At 41.0% G+C, this 15,114-nt stretch overlaps 1 protein-coding gene across 2 annotated transcripts in view; it reads right to left on the reverse strand.

Annotated features, from left to right (window-relative positions):
- The window catches only part of MYO16 (myosin XVI), a 574,777-nt gene that overhangs the window by 294,567 nt on the left and 265,096 nt on the right, over nucleotides 1-15,114 (reverse strand). For both annotated transcript variants that reach the window (XM_032402627.1, XM_032402626.1), the window contains exons 10-11: nucleotides 11,462-11,612; nucleotides 2,365-2,475 (exon numbers count right to left, since the gene is read on the reverse strand). In XM_032402627.1, the coding sequence (XP_032258518.1) occupies nucleotides 2,365-2,475; nucleotides 11,462-11,612 (262 nt within the window). The remainder of the gene's footprint in view (nucleotides 1-2,364; nucleotides 2,476-11,461; nucleotides 11,613-15,114) is intronic.

Here is a 15,114-nt window from a genome sequence, read left to right on the forward strand (position 1 = left end):
GGGTATGGAGGTGAGCTGACCAACTCTGAACACAACATCCACTGAAACCAGTGTTTTTTTATTTGTGAGAAGGAATACTTCTCTTTCCATTTCATCGTGGACTGACACTTTTGTAAAATGTAATAAAAGTGAATTCCTGTAAACATGGCATTGAAAAAGACATAAGGCATACAAAATGCAAGCCTGGATTCTTATTAGATTCAACAGAAGGAAATGAAACCATCAACTTGTCATAAGAGGTTCTAAATGCTTACTCTCAGGGCAGACCAGTAATAAAAAGTTCATACTTCCAATGGTCCACAGGATACACTTTAAGAATCACTTGTTATTATTTAATCAATAATGTTTAAATGGCTTGTCTATCCATTAAAGGCGAGTTCAAATAACATAACTTAGCATACTCATCACAAAATTCATCCCAGACAATTTAGCTCTTCAATATTTCAGGTATGGAGAAGAGGAAGATCATGTCTCACACAGTGGCAAATTTATATTTGATGTGAACTTTAGCAAAGCATGATCCAGAAAGAAAAGAGAAACCCAGTGGGCAGAAAATATCTAAGAAGATGGCCTAGCGTGGGGAGGAGTTGGAGCCATGACTCTGATAAACAGATAGGAAGTACTTGTCACTTGAGATTGGCAGGTGCTTGACCAGGCCTCACAGTGAGCAAACCCAGCACGGATCCCTTTGTCACTGAGCCAGAGTCTACCACAGCAATTGTACACTCATCAAATCACCAGTGAGATAGATCATCACAAGCGGTGAGAAGAAAGAGCCATCATGACTTCCTCAGAAAGACTGAAGAACTTCCGAGTGGGAGTTTATAAAGCTAAGTGTTTACTCCATGGGGTAGAAAGAGAAGCTTAGGGGGAAGAAAAACAGCCCAAGGAAAAGCCTGACACAGACAGCAGGGCAATCGCCCGGTGGCTGAGAGCACCAACTAGTATCTAGGGCCCGGATCGTGAGTGAAGATTGTGGTCATCCTCCCATGAGAAGGGACAAGCCACAGACAAGCCCAGTCTTAAGGCTGGGAGTGTCAAGATTACATTTGTTCATGATAAGAATGACTCTAGCTCCTGGTGAGATCAGACTGAAAGGGAACAAGGTTTCCTCTGCATGGTTAGGAGGCTGTTGAGACGAGATGGCAGTAGCCTTGATGAGGATGGTGACCCCCAAGGTGGAGGGTAGATTAAGTGGATGTTTGGGAGACAGAGGCATTCGAGAAGCATGAAGGAAAAAAGAAATGCAACACAATTCAAGGAATGGTCTTCTGGTAATGTAACTAAGAAGGTAGGAAGGAGGAGGAGGAGGTAGAGGAGAAGAAGGATCAGCACCATGTTGGAAAGGTGGGAAAATGAATAAAACTAATACACAAGTAACAGGGCTGTCCCAGGGAGCAAAGTTAATCAGCTTTCACCACTTTATGCCAATGACTCAATCCCATTCATTTTGATAGAAACATTTAATTTTAAGTGTATTTACAGTGGCAGGCAATTTATCCAAGCATTAAGATGCTGCACTGAATTTTCATAGGCTAATCAGCACCTGACGATTTATTACTCAGAAGGAACTCTTAGACTTTGCATTTACATGAAAATTACTTAATCAATTTCTCAGTAGACTAGGGAAAAAAGAGTGTTATCAAAAAGGGATAGCACATATGGGCATAATCAGATCTCTCTATAGACATTCTGATTGAATTGCTTTGAGTTGAATATCACAAAATCAAGGAGAGGGAGACAGACAGACAGAGACAGGGACTGAGATGACATGGTGTCTAAATCGTTCTGCATACTGGGTGAAATAACACATATAAACCGGGGCAGAACCACAGCAAATTAATTCTCTGTGCTGTTTGTCATCTGAGTCATATATTCCTACCCTGTTATCAGAGATTGGTGTATAAATTATTTACTTTACAAAGCATTTCCTGATAACTTAAAGGGACAGCAGTTTCTCTTTTCATGCAGATAGCGAGGACATCCTCCAAGAGGAGTGAACTTTCCCTCTTTAGCTTCCTTTTCCAGATCTAGCAGGCTAAGTACAGGAAACAAAGAGCATTTTTAGAAGTGACTTGCAGATCCTGCTGTTTCTAGCAAGATCTTCTTCCACAGCAAACTCGACATCAGGATAGTTGTCAACCCGTAGGGTATTAACCTTCACTTAACAACTCTGAAATTTGGATCTTTGCTGACCTTGCCTTAGAACTGAATCAGAATGAACCTGAACTCCGAGAAATCGACCTTAAGCTATCTGCAAGACCAGAAACAACAACAAGCCCCCTCCTTGTAATATCTGCAGCCTGGAGGGGAAAATCGGCAGCAAGACAAAGCAGCCCACAAGGCAGGTTCAAGGGCACTTACATATATCTGATTGTTCCCAAAGCGCTTCTGAATTTCATAAAGCAGGCTGCCATCGTTCAGCTCGCTCAGCGTCGCCAGGTCATCACTGGGAGCGGGAGGCATCAGCTTGACCTGGAGAAAAAATGAAGTAAGATCAATTCTAATTGCTTTCCAATCAACTTTCTTCACAGTTGGATGTTCCATTTCCAATTACATGTCAAAAGTTTAAAGACCACGTGAGTTTGAAACCATTATTAAAAGATGAAATGGTTCACTTAGAAGGAACAACAGCCACAGAGAAATGTATTCAGATGAGAATTTCTGTCCTATGTCTGTGGGTGCGCTCACACACACTAACACACGCACCCCCCAGTGCTACCTTCCGTCCTGCAAAGGCATCAGTCTGCCAAAATCATTTCAGCACGTCGACTTTCCTAGTCCCCACTTAAAATGTAGACAGCTCTGAGCTGTGCTGCATCCTCTACGACCAGCAGCTGAAAAGCTCACGTATCTGCAGTGTTTCCAAAGCTAAAGCAAAACTTCTCCTATTACTGTTGTTGGCATGGTGAAGGAACCAGTGTGCCTGGAATTTAGTTTCCGCATACATGTAGGAGGAGGCCAGATTTTGAAAGAAGACTCTAGAATTTTGGCTTGGGATCTTTTATTCTTTTCTACATAACTCCTACAATGAAAGTAGCTGTGAGATTAAGATAATTCTGTCATAACGAAAAACATGTTTCCCTATTCAACTTAATAGAAAATGACAGCGTTAAAAAAACTGGGAAATATTTCAAATAAAAAAGATGAATTTGGGTGATTTAATTAGACGGTAATCTATCATTCGCAAGTTAGGAATGGACCATGTTTAATTTTACATACACAAGATACGTTGTGCTAAACAGATGCTTGATCTACGAGAACAGCTTTGGTTTTCTTTTGTCAAACACAGAGGAGCCAAAGATCAAGAATATTCTTATCAAAGCCTCTGCGAGTTCATTGGTGCCCATAGTGAATTTTTAATAACAGCAAGTTTATTTGCGTCATTTGTATTCGCGTTTGTATTCTATATTTGCATTGCCTTTTGTATTTATATTTGCATTACATATCTTAACATTGTATGTATCACTGTTAAAGAATTTGAACTTAAATATTATTGTTTATCAGCTAAATGTTTATGGCATTGACAAATACTACACATTAAAAAAAACCTAAACGTAGGATGATCTCTCTGATATGAGTGACTGGTTCGCAAAATGCAATCTTTCTCAGGAGTTCATAAATTCAAGTCAGTGCTTTCCCAGGCTGCTTGTAATCCTAATGTATTCATAATGGAAACTCAAATTCTTTCCTGGGAATCGTTAAGTGGTCAGAAGAGTGGCTTGTTATGTCTTCCAGTTAGACGGGTATCACACAGTGGACTCTGGTGTGAGAAATACCACCATTTATGTAAGCGGCGAACACCATCTTCCAAAAGGAAGTTGTTTATGTACTAAAAGTTGATTTGTAAAATACTCCAGACTTCATGAGGGTCAAGAACCAACCTCTCCTCGCCCCAAACCATGCACACACTCAGCCAACACTCTGAGTCCATATTCTTTGCTTTTGCAGCATTTAAAAGAAACAGGCCTCAAAATACCCTTCAGAATTAACCTGTAAGGAGCATATTACATAGTCTCATTAAAATTAGTCAATTAATTAACTTTAATTAGTTAGAGGCATAGCTGGAAGACTTTGATACTGTCAGAAATATTTAAACAGTCAAGAGTAAGGGCGCCTGGGTGGCTCAGTCATTAAGCATCTGCCTTCGGCTCAGGTCATGGTCCCAGGGTCCTGGGATCGAGCCCCACATCGGGCTCCCTGCTCTGCGGGAGGCCTGCTTCTCCCTCTCCCACTCCCCCTGCTTGTGTTCCTGCTCTCGCTATGTCTCTCTCTCTGTCAAATAAATAAATAAAATCTTAAATAAATAAATAAATAAATAAATAAACAGTCAAGAGTAGAAACCAAAAGCTGGTACTTGTGGCTGATAAAAATTGAAGTCATCATGCCCCTCCTCTCCTGATACTCTTCTGGGTTGTCAAAATCAATTCTGGGATTGTGTGGTATCTGTTGTGTTGTTTTTGTTTTTGTTTTTTTCACATTCAACACTTAGTTCTACTTTGAAGAGTCTCGTAGGCCCGAAATGCTGCCGGGGAAGTGACCAGCAGTCTGTGGACCCAGGCAGCATTCCACTCTGCATTTTTCATCAGTCATGCGGATTTGGGTAAAAATCTTACACACTGAACTGAGCTTCCCCACCTTAAAAATGCTGGAAACTGAAGCACATCTAAGGCATCGATTACTTTTGTACTCATGGGGGTGAATGTGTTTAAATCTCAGTGGCGGATCTTCCCGGCTGGGGGACCCTGAACCTTCTTCTTCCGTAAGTCACTTCCATTGTCTTTCATAATACGGAAGATGATGGTGTGTCCCTCACAGGAGGCTGTGAGGATGAGTCTGCGAGGAGGCCCAGCAAGGCGTCTGGTGTGCAGGTAAGTGTGCAGTAACGGGGTGCACCGTTATCTAGCGAAACATCTGGAGAGGGCCGTGAGCACCACAGGTAAACTTCCTGCCAACTTCCCTGAGGGCTGCCTTTGGAGGAAGGGGGAGCAAATCTGCAGAGGGCTCTGGGCCAATCTGTGCGGCTCTCAGCAGAGACCCTCAGCTTTCACCTGCTCTAAAAACTGGAATTCTCTTTCACATATCGTTTTGGGAAAGAATCTGCTGTGAAATAATAATTTGGAAAAGTTTGAAACTCGTGGATATAATCCAAGAGTAGATGCAGAACTTATGGCCCAGAAAGGTCACAGTTTCCCTGGGGTCACACAGCGGATAGGTCAGAAGGGGAAGCTGCGACAATACCCATCAGGGAACAGTGGAGAAAGTCGAGCAGATAACGGATAAACGGACTACGTACATTCAATCACTCCCCTTTCTTTTCCTGGCTCACGGGCTCTTTGCCAGGCGCTGCGCTAGAGGTCTGGTACAGAGAGGGAGCAAAAGGATGTGGTCTTGTACCTCAAGAGTGTTGACAGTTCGCTGGGGGAGAAGGACGGACGCAAGTAAGAAACTGCAGTTATAAAAGGTGCTACGAGGGAAAACAAGAGGATGCTGTGAAAAGTGAAAAAGTGCACTCTCGCTTGGGTGGTTAGAAGTCCTCCCAGATGAGATGGAGCAAAGCTGCACCTGGGCCCTATCCAGCAAGGCCGTCCCGCAGGGGGCATGAGAAGGTGCGCAGGCAGAAGGAAGAACTCGGTAAGGGCCCGAAGGTCCTGCCTGTGAGCTGCAGGGCAGGAGGAAACAGGGCAGGTGGTGGTGGAAGGGAAGAGAGATGCACCCGGGGACAGATGCTGAGGCTACAAGAAGAGCTGCCACGCTCACCGTGGCCAGGATCTGCGCTGGATTTACTACTCGCGACCCTCGGAGATGAGATCTAAGGTTTACTTATACTGCGAGACAACTGCACCGTATCCAGGATCACAGACGCGAGTGTGTGCCCTTAAATATGAAAGGAATTCAGAAAATAAGTACAAATGGGTAAGCATGTATTTCCAAGAAATAAAAAGCCTACTGGCAAAAGTCTTTATAGAGAGAGACATAAAAGGAAACTTTCATTATCAATTTAGAGACGGATGTAAATATCCTCTTTCCAGTGTCTTTGCGAGCATTTCCTGAAAGTAAAAAATGTATACATCTACATACACACAGATATGCACCCCAGAAAATGGATATGGATGTGCAAATGTATATCCATACACATTATACGCGTACAAGCTAATACACGCATATATATACATTCATGCATCTACATGATATGGTACAAGCCAATAATGGATTGCAATAACTTTGAACAATGCAAAAATAAGACAAAAGGCTCCATCAAGTTAGCATACATATTTAACTCCCAAAGCATCATAAAAAGGGGACAAATCAAAAGCAAGAGTTTTTCTTTAGAAGAAATGGTTTACATTTCTTAGATAATAAACTTCCTCTTATAACCACAGTGCTAACAAGCTCAATGCAAATTTCTGGGTGTATGTTTAGAAAAAGCATGAAGAGTACTAACAGAAGTCCCACATCTGTTCCGACAAGCCCGGAAGAGTTATTGCAGACATCTCGTTGGTATTCTTGAGGATTTCCATCTACAGTGGCACAGCTGTTTCTCGGGTTAGGGAAAATACTAGGCTGACAGTGAAAATGGGAAGACGCCCTAGCAGTAATGTGAAATGTGACAAATACAGTGTGAGAGCCGGTCAAGAGAAGCATTCCTCGCATTTATCACAACAGGATCCCAAAAGGATCAGGAAGGAGGCTTTCCTAATTGATGTTAAGCAAGGCCATCAAAGGGACACATTCTTTATAAAGATTTCAAAAGCCCGGGGACACCTGCTAGCGAGTGGAAAGAAAAAGAAAAAGGCACCTCTGAATATTTTTATGTTATAGTTGTCGGCTGGATAACGTCTACTGCCAAAGTCCGCCAAACAATTACAACAAGGCAAAACAGAGATGGGATAAATACGTAAAAAAGATTAACATCCTCTCTCTAAGACTGACCACTATGATTTCTATGAAGATATATATCCCTAACTATCTCTGTAAAAGGAGAGATCTAGAACATAAACTAGAAATCGTTCAGGATAGAAAGTCAGGACGAACTTCAGAGAAACACTTTGAGAAATGTTTCGAGACCCAAAGGGAACTTAACGTTTGGGAATAATCGGACTTCCCTGATTCCTGGTCTCCACTTGTCAACACTGCGTGGCGTGCCGTCCACTTTACTGTTTTGTTCGTTTGTGACGTCCCCTCTGGGAGATGAGCAGTATGTGTGCAGAAACTACAAGTCCAATAGATAAAAGAGGTGGTCTGACAAATGGGAGAAGAGAAACAGTATCTTGGGGAGAGGAAACAACCGAGTATTCATGAATAAAGAGGAAAGAGGAAGTCAGGAGAGAAACGAGGTGACCGGGATGGTCCTAGCAGGGAAAAAGGTGATAATCTGACAAATACTGTTTTCCAAAGCTTAAGCTCATCCCCATGCCCAGACAGCATTTTAATTATTCCCCCCTGCTTCTGTTCTTCTGTTAGATGTTTGTACGACAATAAAACCTATCAGGTCCTTTTGCTTACTAGTGCTTTGCCTGGCCGAGGATTTACACTTTCGTGTACATGGAGATGGGTGTGTCTGTGGACCACAGGAAGAGAATTCTCGCCCATCTTCAAAACCCCTGTATCACACATGCAGCCGTGGATCGCCAACCTCCTCTCCTGTTTACAGAACCATCACAGGTCCATGGGGCTCCGGAATATGCTCCTTGCAGTGCCCCCAATACAGAACGGGATCCAGCGTAAAAGAAATACTTGTGATTCTCAGCAATTTGCTTACAGTTCTGGAGTTTGATCATTTTATAACTTAATATGCAGGGCGCCTGGGTGGTTCCGTGGGTCGGGCGTCCGACTCTTGATTTCAGCTCAGGTCATGATCTCAGGGTCGTGGGATGGAGCTCTGTATAGGGGGCTCTGCACTTAGTGGGGAGTCTGCTCTCCCTCCCCCTCTGCCCCTCCCCCGCTTGCACGTGTGTGTGCGCACATGCGCGCACACTCTCTCTCTCCCAAATGAATAAATAAATCTTAAAAAAAAAACTTAATCTGTAAACTGAGTGTAAATTAAGTAATGAAAAGGGATAATAACTTGCCCACAGTGGTATTCTGAGGATTAAGACAATGCAGGTGAATGCATGTTTAAGCATTGCAATGTTCATATAAAGTATAATTTTGTATTATTATTGTCTAAGGTCATCTATGTTTGCACTGATAAAAATAAAGCGCAGTGGATGTGTTGACTGGAATTACATCAAGAGCAGATAAATTCAGCCATTCTGGATAAACCTAACATACAGTCAGTCTATATCAATAACAATAAAAACATAAATGCATCTTAGTGCATTTTTACTCTGTTCTTGGCAAATGTGTTACAACCATATAGCCCTCATTTCTGTCAGCTCCGTAACAACCCTGTGAGACCTATACCATGTACCCATTTCACAGATGGGGCTTATGAGGTCAAGGAACCTCCAAGCCATAGACTTTCAGCAGCAGACCTAGCCAGAGCATCTGCCTTTCTCTGAACTCCCAGACTAATGTGCCTTCACTCAGTGGAATAAAATTGGAATTTCAAGTGTGAACTAAATTTAAAGAAATATATTCACAAAGGAAGGAAGTGGAGGAAGGGAGAGGGGGGAAAAGAAGTCAGACAATTAGAGAGAGAATGAAGGAAGAAGGCGGGGGAGGAGAAAGAGAGGGAAAGGCAGAGTGGAAAGGAATTTAAAGGAAGAATGTCTTTTTTTTTTTTTTTTAAGATTTTATTTATTTATTTGAGAGAGAGAGAGAATGAGAGACAGAGAGCATGAGAGGGGGGAGGGTCAGAGGGAGAAGCAGACTCCCTGCCAAGCAGGGAGCCCGATGCGGGACTCGATCCCGGGACTCCAGGATCATGACCTGAGCCGAAGGCAGTCGCTTAACCAACTGAGCCACCCAGGCGCCCTAAAGGAAGAATGTCTTGCACACTTTTAAGCAACTGAAGAAAAATTCTACCTTCTCAGAGATATTATGTGTTCATTTTGGCGATTATCAGAACCAAAAAAAGTTTAAATCAAACCTTGAATATTCACTCACACAGTTACCATTTGATAAAACCTCCATTTTATAAAAATCTGGAAGGACAGATTCTGTGGCTTTTGTTTCAATTTTTAAAAAATTTTCTACATTACATATTTCTCCTTAAGATGTTAATCAGAATGTTCTTGCTTTGACAAGTCTTTTCTAAAGCTCTCTTATGAAATGTGAAAATATAATCCAGTCAGTGGATAATGTTGGTCTTCCATGGGAGAGAATCACCCACGCACCTCACGGCCAAGAAGAGATGCCCGCGGTGCCCACAGCGGGAGATGAGAGCCAATAAATGTTCCATCGATAATGTATGAATGCAAAAGCTGAATAACAGCTGCTCCCTCTTCAGTACCAAACAAACAGAACATGATTGCAACTGCCTTTAATGTCTAGGATATAATTATAAATTGTATAATTATAAAGAGCTTAACATTAAAATCAGAAAGGCTATTCTATAAGGCTTATACTTGACATCATGTTGTATCTTCTCTTTTTTTAAGATTTTAATTTTTAAATTTTTTTTAAGATTTTATTTTATTTATTAGAGAGAGAGAGAGGACATGCGTGTGATGGGGGACAGGGGCAGAGGGAGACAGAGAGAGAGAATCTCAAGCAAACTCCCCGCTGAGCACAGAGCCCCACGAAGGGCTCCATCTCAGGACCCTGACTGAGATCATGACCTGAGCCAAAACCAAGACTTGAACGCTTAACTGACTGAGCCACCCAGGTGCCCCTAAGATCTTAATTTTTTAGAGCAGTTTTAGATTCACAGCAAAATTGAGAGGAAGGTACAGAGATTTCCCATATACCCCTGTCCACACTGGTGCACAGCCTTCCTCACTATTAATACTCCCCACCAGAATGATGACATTTCTTACAGGTGAATCTACATGGACACGTCACCATCACCCCAAGTCCATGCTGTACATCAGGGCTCACTCTGGGTGTTGTACATTCTGGGAGTTTAGACACATGTGTGATGACATGCATCCATGACTACAAAATCATACAGAGCAGTTTCAATGCCCTAAAAATCCTCTGGGCTCCACCTCTTCATCCCTCCCCCCACCAACCCAGGCAACCAGTGATCTTCTTACTGTCTCCATGGTTTTGCCTTTTCCAGAATGTCAAATACTAGAATCATGCTGCATATGTCCTTTTCAGATCGGCTTCTTTCACTCAGTAATATGCACTTAAGGTTATAGGAAGTTCATAGGACCCTTACAAAAGTTAAGAAAGAACTTTGCCTTACATCTTACCTAACATTCAATTTGCCTACTGCTATGGACTGAACTGCATTCCTCTAAATTCATGTGTGGAGGCTCTCAATGTGACTCTTTGGAGATGGGGTCTTAAGGAGGTAATGAAGGTTAAAGGAGGTCCTAGGGGTGGGGCCCTGATCCCACAGGATTGGCATGCTTACAAGAAACACCAGACAGTTCATTCCTCTCTCTGTCTCTGTTTCCTCCCCCACCCCCCACTGCCCACACAAGGACACAGGGAGAAAGCAGCCAGGAAGGGGACGTTCATCAGAAACCTTACCAGCAGACACCTTGATCTTGTACTTCAAGTCTCCAGAACTGTGAAAAATAAACTGTTGCCTAAGCCCCCCAGTTTGTCATATTTTGTTACAGCAGCCTAAGCTGACAAATACACCTACTGAAATTTAAAAGTACCTCAAAATTACAAAAAATATTTATTAGTTATTTTGAAATAATAAAAATTAAGGAAACTAAAATTAAATCTTGAAAAGATGGTCTTAGAAAAATCGAGCTAAAATGTCTTTAATATATTCAAAATAAGATACAATGAAACACACCAGTTTCAAGGATTATGCTGACATTTATAAAATTACTCTGCCATTTATAAAACATGAAGCATATAAAAATCATTGATTTCTCTAGGGAAATGTACTAATTTCTATAACCCCAAGCTCATCAAAGTGATCTCCCATAACGTGGGCACTGTGGCACGCACATACACCGCCCCCCCCACACACACACAGTTACACACCAACGGATACTTTTCATAAATGACTCTTAGTGATTGATTTTCCTTTCTTGTTATGTAAAATATTGGATCTTTGAAGGAAACAAAAAGCATACCCTACATAATAATCAAAATGAGGACTAAGGACATAATTGGAAATATTCGGGAATTAGCATACTGGCTGAGCTTACATTCTTGATATATAAGTCAGGATATATATAAAATTCAAATCCTTGTACAACACAATAGCAGCTATGTTTGTTAATGGTCAATATAATATAACAGTTTATATATGGGAATTCAAAAAACTATTAACCTTTGCATTCATGAATCTTTCTTTGAATGGAAATTTGTGGGTGTTTGGTGTTGAAATGTTGGATTTATAAGGATGACGTAATAAGCAGGCATGCAGTAAAGGTGTACTTACCTGCTCAGGTTTTGTGGGGCCGTTCATGGTAGCATTTTCAGGGATGCTGTCGTGAGACTGTCGCTTGCATAGACCTTTTGTGACATCTTTGAACATAATGTCTTTCTCCAACATACTGTCTTGCTTGGCAATTGGCAACACCAGGGGACTGCTACGGAAAATAATCAATACTATAATTAGTCTTCTGCTAACATTGCCATATTAATCAAAAAGAACCACAACAGGACAGCTCAGTTATAGCAAGTTGTTTTATTCAGATAAGAAACCACTTCTTGACACACAGGGGAAAAAAAACGGTCAATGGGGAATCTGTCAACTTTCTATTAGTTCTAACTTCCATTCAATTTCAACTTTAAGAGAAAAATATATTCACTTCAACTTGAGAAGAAAATGTTTACAAATGTATATATGACTGTAGGAGACAAATCAATAAGCAATTTATAAGCTAAGGTTGAACGCACGACTGAACTAAGCAAGATATTTAAAGGTGAAAGTGAACTGCAAACAAGTGAAGGCACAAATTATACAATTAATTAAAATAGCGTTCATATACAACTTAAAATATGTTATGGAATCATGGGCAATATTTAGAGTTTGTAACGAAATAATATTAGGGGCAGTAGAGAGGAATGATGTGCTCAAGGATTCCAATACTGCAAGCAATAACTCCTTACTTCATTACAGCTCAAACTAGGCAAAAAATAAAAGCTACTTCATTTCTTTTTTTTTTTTTTTTTAAAGATTTTATTTATTTATTTGAGAGAGAGAATGAGACAGAGAGAGCATGAGAGGGTCAGAGGGGGAAGCAGACTCCCTGCCGAGCAGGGAGCCTGATGTGGGACTCGATCCCAGGACTCCAGGATCATGACCTGAGCTGAAGGCAGTCGCTTAATCAACTGAGCCACCCAGGCGCCCACTACTTCATTTCTTTTGTTGTTCCGTAGACATCATTGCCAAAAGAAAGCTATTATTATGTAATGTCCATAAAAAATAAGCACAATATAAATGTTTAATTTGCATTGTAACACATTATGATAGTAAGATTTAAAAATGCATTTCCCTAAATGTTACCATACGAGCAGAAAGACATACATATTTAATCAAGTGCAATACATATAAACGTAATTATTTCATGTATTCTACAATAGCACTTGTGATTCTAATTAATGCTTAAATGTACTTTTTGGTTTTAAAAAAAATTCAGGTTTATTATGGTATTATCTGCATACGGTAAGTTTCACTTTGTGTAGATGTTCATGTCCTGTAGATGTCTATGTCAAATATATATATAGTTATACGTGGTTAAATATATACGTGTGTGTGTAACCCACGTAACCTGTGATATACGGGATTTGTATCACTCCCAACCATCTCTTTGTGCCTGCTCTTCGGAACCCATTGTCTCCACTAGCCTCCTGCCCCTTGCAACCACTGATAATTATTTTTCACTATAGTTTGGCCTTTTCTAAAATGTCCTATGAAAGGGATCACAGAGCATGTAGCTGTTTGTATCTGCCTTCACGGACTTAACATCATGGGTTTTTTTGTTTGTTTTTACAGTCTTGAGGTCTTTTATTTTCTTTACATTTTTCATGCCATGAGTTCACAGGGAATGGGTTCCAGCAGTTCGGGCTCCTCTCCATTGGTTCTCACAAAGTTTCTCTGGGTGGGGCAGGCTGGCGCTTCAGTTGAACCCAAGTACCTCTCTCTTTGGCTTCCTTCTTTTCCTGATCATTTTCCTTCACACGCTTCAGGAAGCTATCTCGGCTCTTTGAGTGTTTAATATGCTCAATGCGTACATTAATTCTCTTGGCAAGAATCTTGCCCTTAACTTTTTGTTTACAACAATGCCAAGAGCATGCTGAGTAACATTGTAGACTCTTCCAGTTTTGCCATGGTAACATTTGTGGGGCATTCCTTTTTGAACAGTGCTCATTCCCTTTATGTCCACAATATCACCTTTCTTATAGATGCACATGTATGTGGCCAAAGGAACAACTCCATGTTTTCTAAAAGGTCTAGAGAACATATAGCGGGTACCTCTCCTCTTTCCCTTTGTGTTGGTCATTTTGGCGAATTACTGGAAGATGGCAGTTCCGGCCGAAAGGAAGCTAACATCATGGTTTTGAGTTCATTCACGCTGCTCTCTATACAATGGTTTGGTTTTTAGTGCTGAGTGATAGTCTCCCGGAGAATGCACTACACTTGGGTTGTCCAGTCACCAAACATGTGGGTTTGTCCAGCTGTTGTCAAGCGTAAGTGTAAGTGTGTTTCAAAGAACTTTTTTTTTTTTTTTTTTTTTTGCCTATGCCTTGGGCTTCTTGTGTCTTATTTAAAAACTCTTTCCCTAACCCAAGGTCAAAAAGGTTTTCTCCTAGGTTTTATTCCAGAAATTTCATAGTTTCATGCTTTACATTTGGGTCTATGATGCATCGTGAGTAGTTTTTGCATATGGTGCTATGTACGAGTCGGGGTTTGTTATGTTTTCATATGGCTGTCCAAATGTTTCAGCATCATTTTTGAAAAGAACATCTTTCCCCAGCCAATTATCTAAGATACCTTTGTTAAGATTCAATTGACCATATATGTATGGGTCTATTTGGGGATGTTCCATTGTGTTCCACTGATATAATAGTCTAGTCATACACCTATTACATTGTCTTGATTAATGTACCTGCACAGTAAGACTTGAAATCAAGTACTTTGACTCATCCAGCTTTGTTTTCTTTTGTTTTAGCTATTCAAGATCATTAGCATTTTCATATAGATTTTAAAATGTATTTGTCAATTTTTATAAACATGCCTACTGGGACTTTGATTAGCATTCTGCTCAACTGATCAATCAACTTGGAGAGAATTTACATATTAACAATGTTGAATTCTGTCATCCCGAAGCACAGTATATATCTCCATTTATTTTGATCATTAATTTCTCAGTATTTTATAACTTTTGGCTTTAAAGTCTTGCAAATAATGTTAGATTTATTTTGATCTTTTTATGTCATTACAAATGAATTTTTTATTTCAATCTCCTGTTGCTGTATATAGAAATGCAAATGATTTGGTAGACTAACATTCATTAGGGGAGGAAGAGAGTCATGTGACCACAAGGTCTCACTGTTTGCAGCCCATCTCTGGACCTTATCTTCCCGCTTTACCACAGAGTCTAGAAAAATGTGGATAAAATAAGACCAGTAAATGGGCTACATGAGGTCCAGGGTCGAGGGAAAGGCCTGAGGAAGAGCTGAAGAACATATTTACAGAAATGTGAGGTCAGTTTTACTTTCCTTGAGCTCTGGATGATGATGTTTTATTCAATGAGGAGATTTTTTTTTTTTAATTTTATTTATTTATTTGACAGAGAGAGAAAGCACAAGCAGGGGGAGCAGCAGAGGGAGAGGGAGAAGCAGCCTCCCCGCTAAGCAGGGAGCCCGATGTGGGACTCGGTCCCAGGACCCCGGGATCACGACCTGAGCCGAAGGCAGACGCTGAACTGACAGAGCTCCCCAGGCACCCCCACAATGAAGAGACTTTGAAGTAGGTGAAAAGGTATATTGATGAGAGACAGCAGGGGGCCAGGAGCTTATGTGTCTGAGTCAGAAAACTGCACTTTGATGCCAGCTTTGGCACCCCGGGGCAAGTGAAAGAAGCAT

This window comes from Phoca vitulina, unplaced genomic scaffold (assembly GCF_004348235.1).
Source record: "Phoca vitulina isolate PV1807 unplaced genomic scaffold, GSC_HSeal_1.0 scaffold5, whole genome shotgun sequence".
Classification (NCBI taxonomy): Eukaryota; Metazoa; Chordata; class Mammalia; order Carnivora; family Phocidae; genus Phoca; species Phoca vitulina.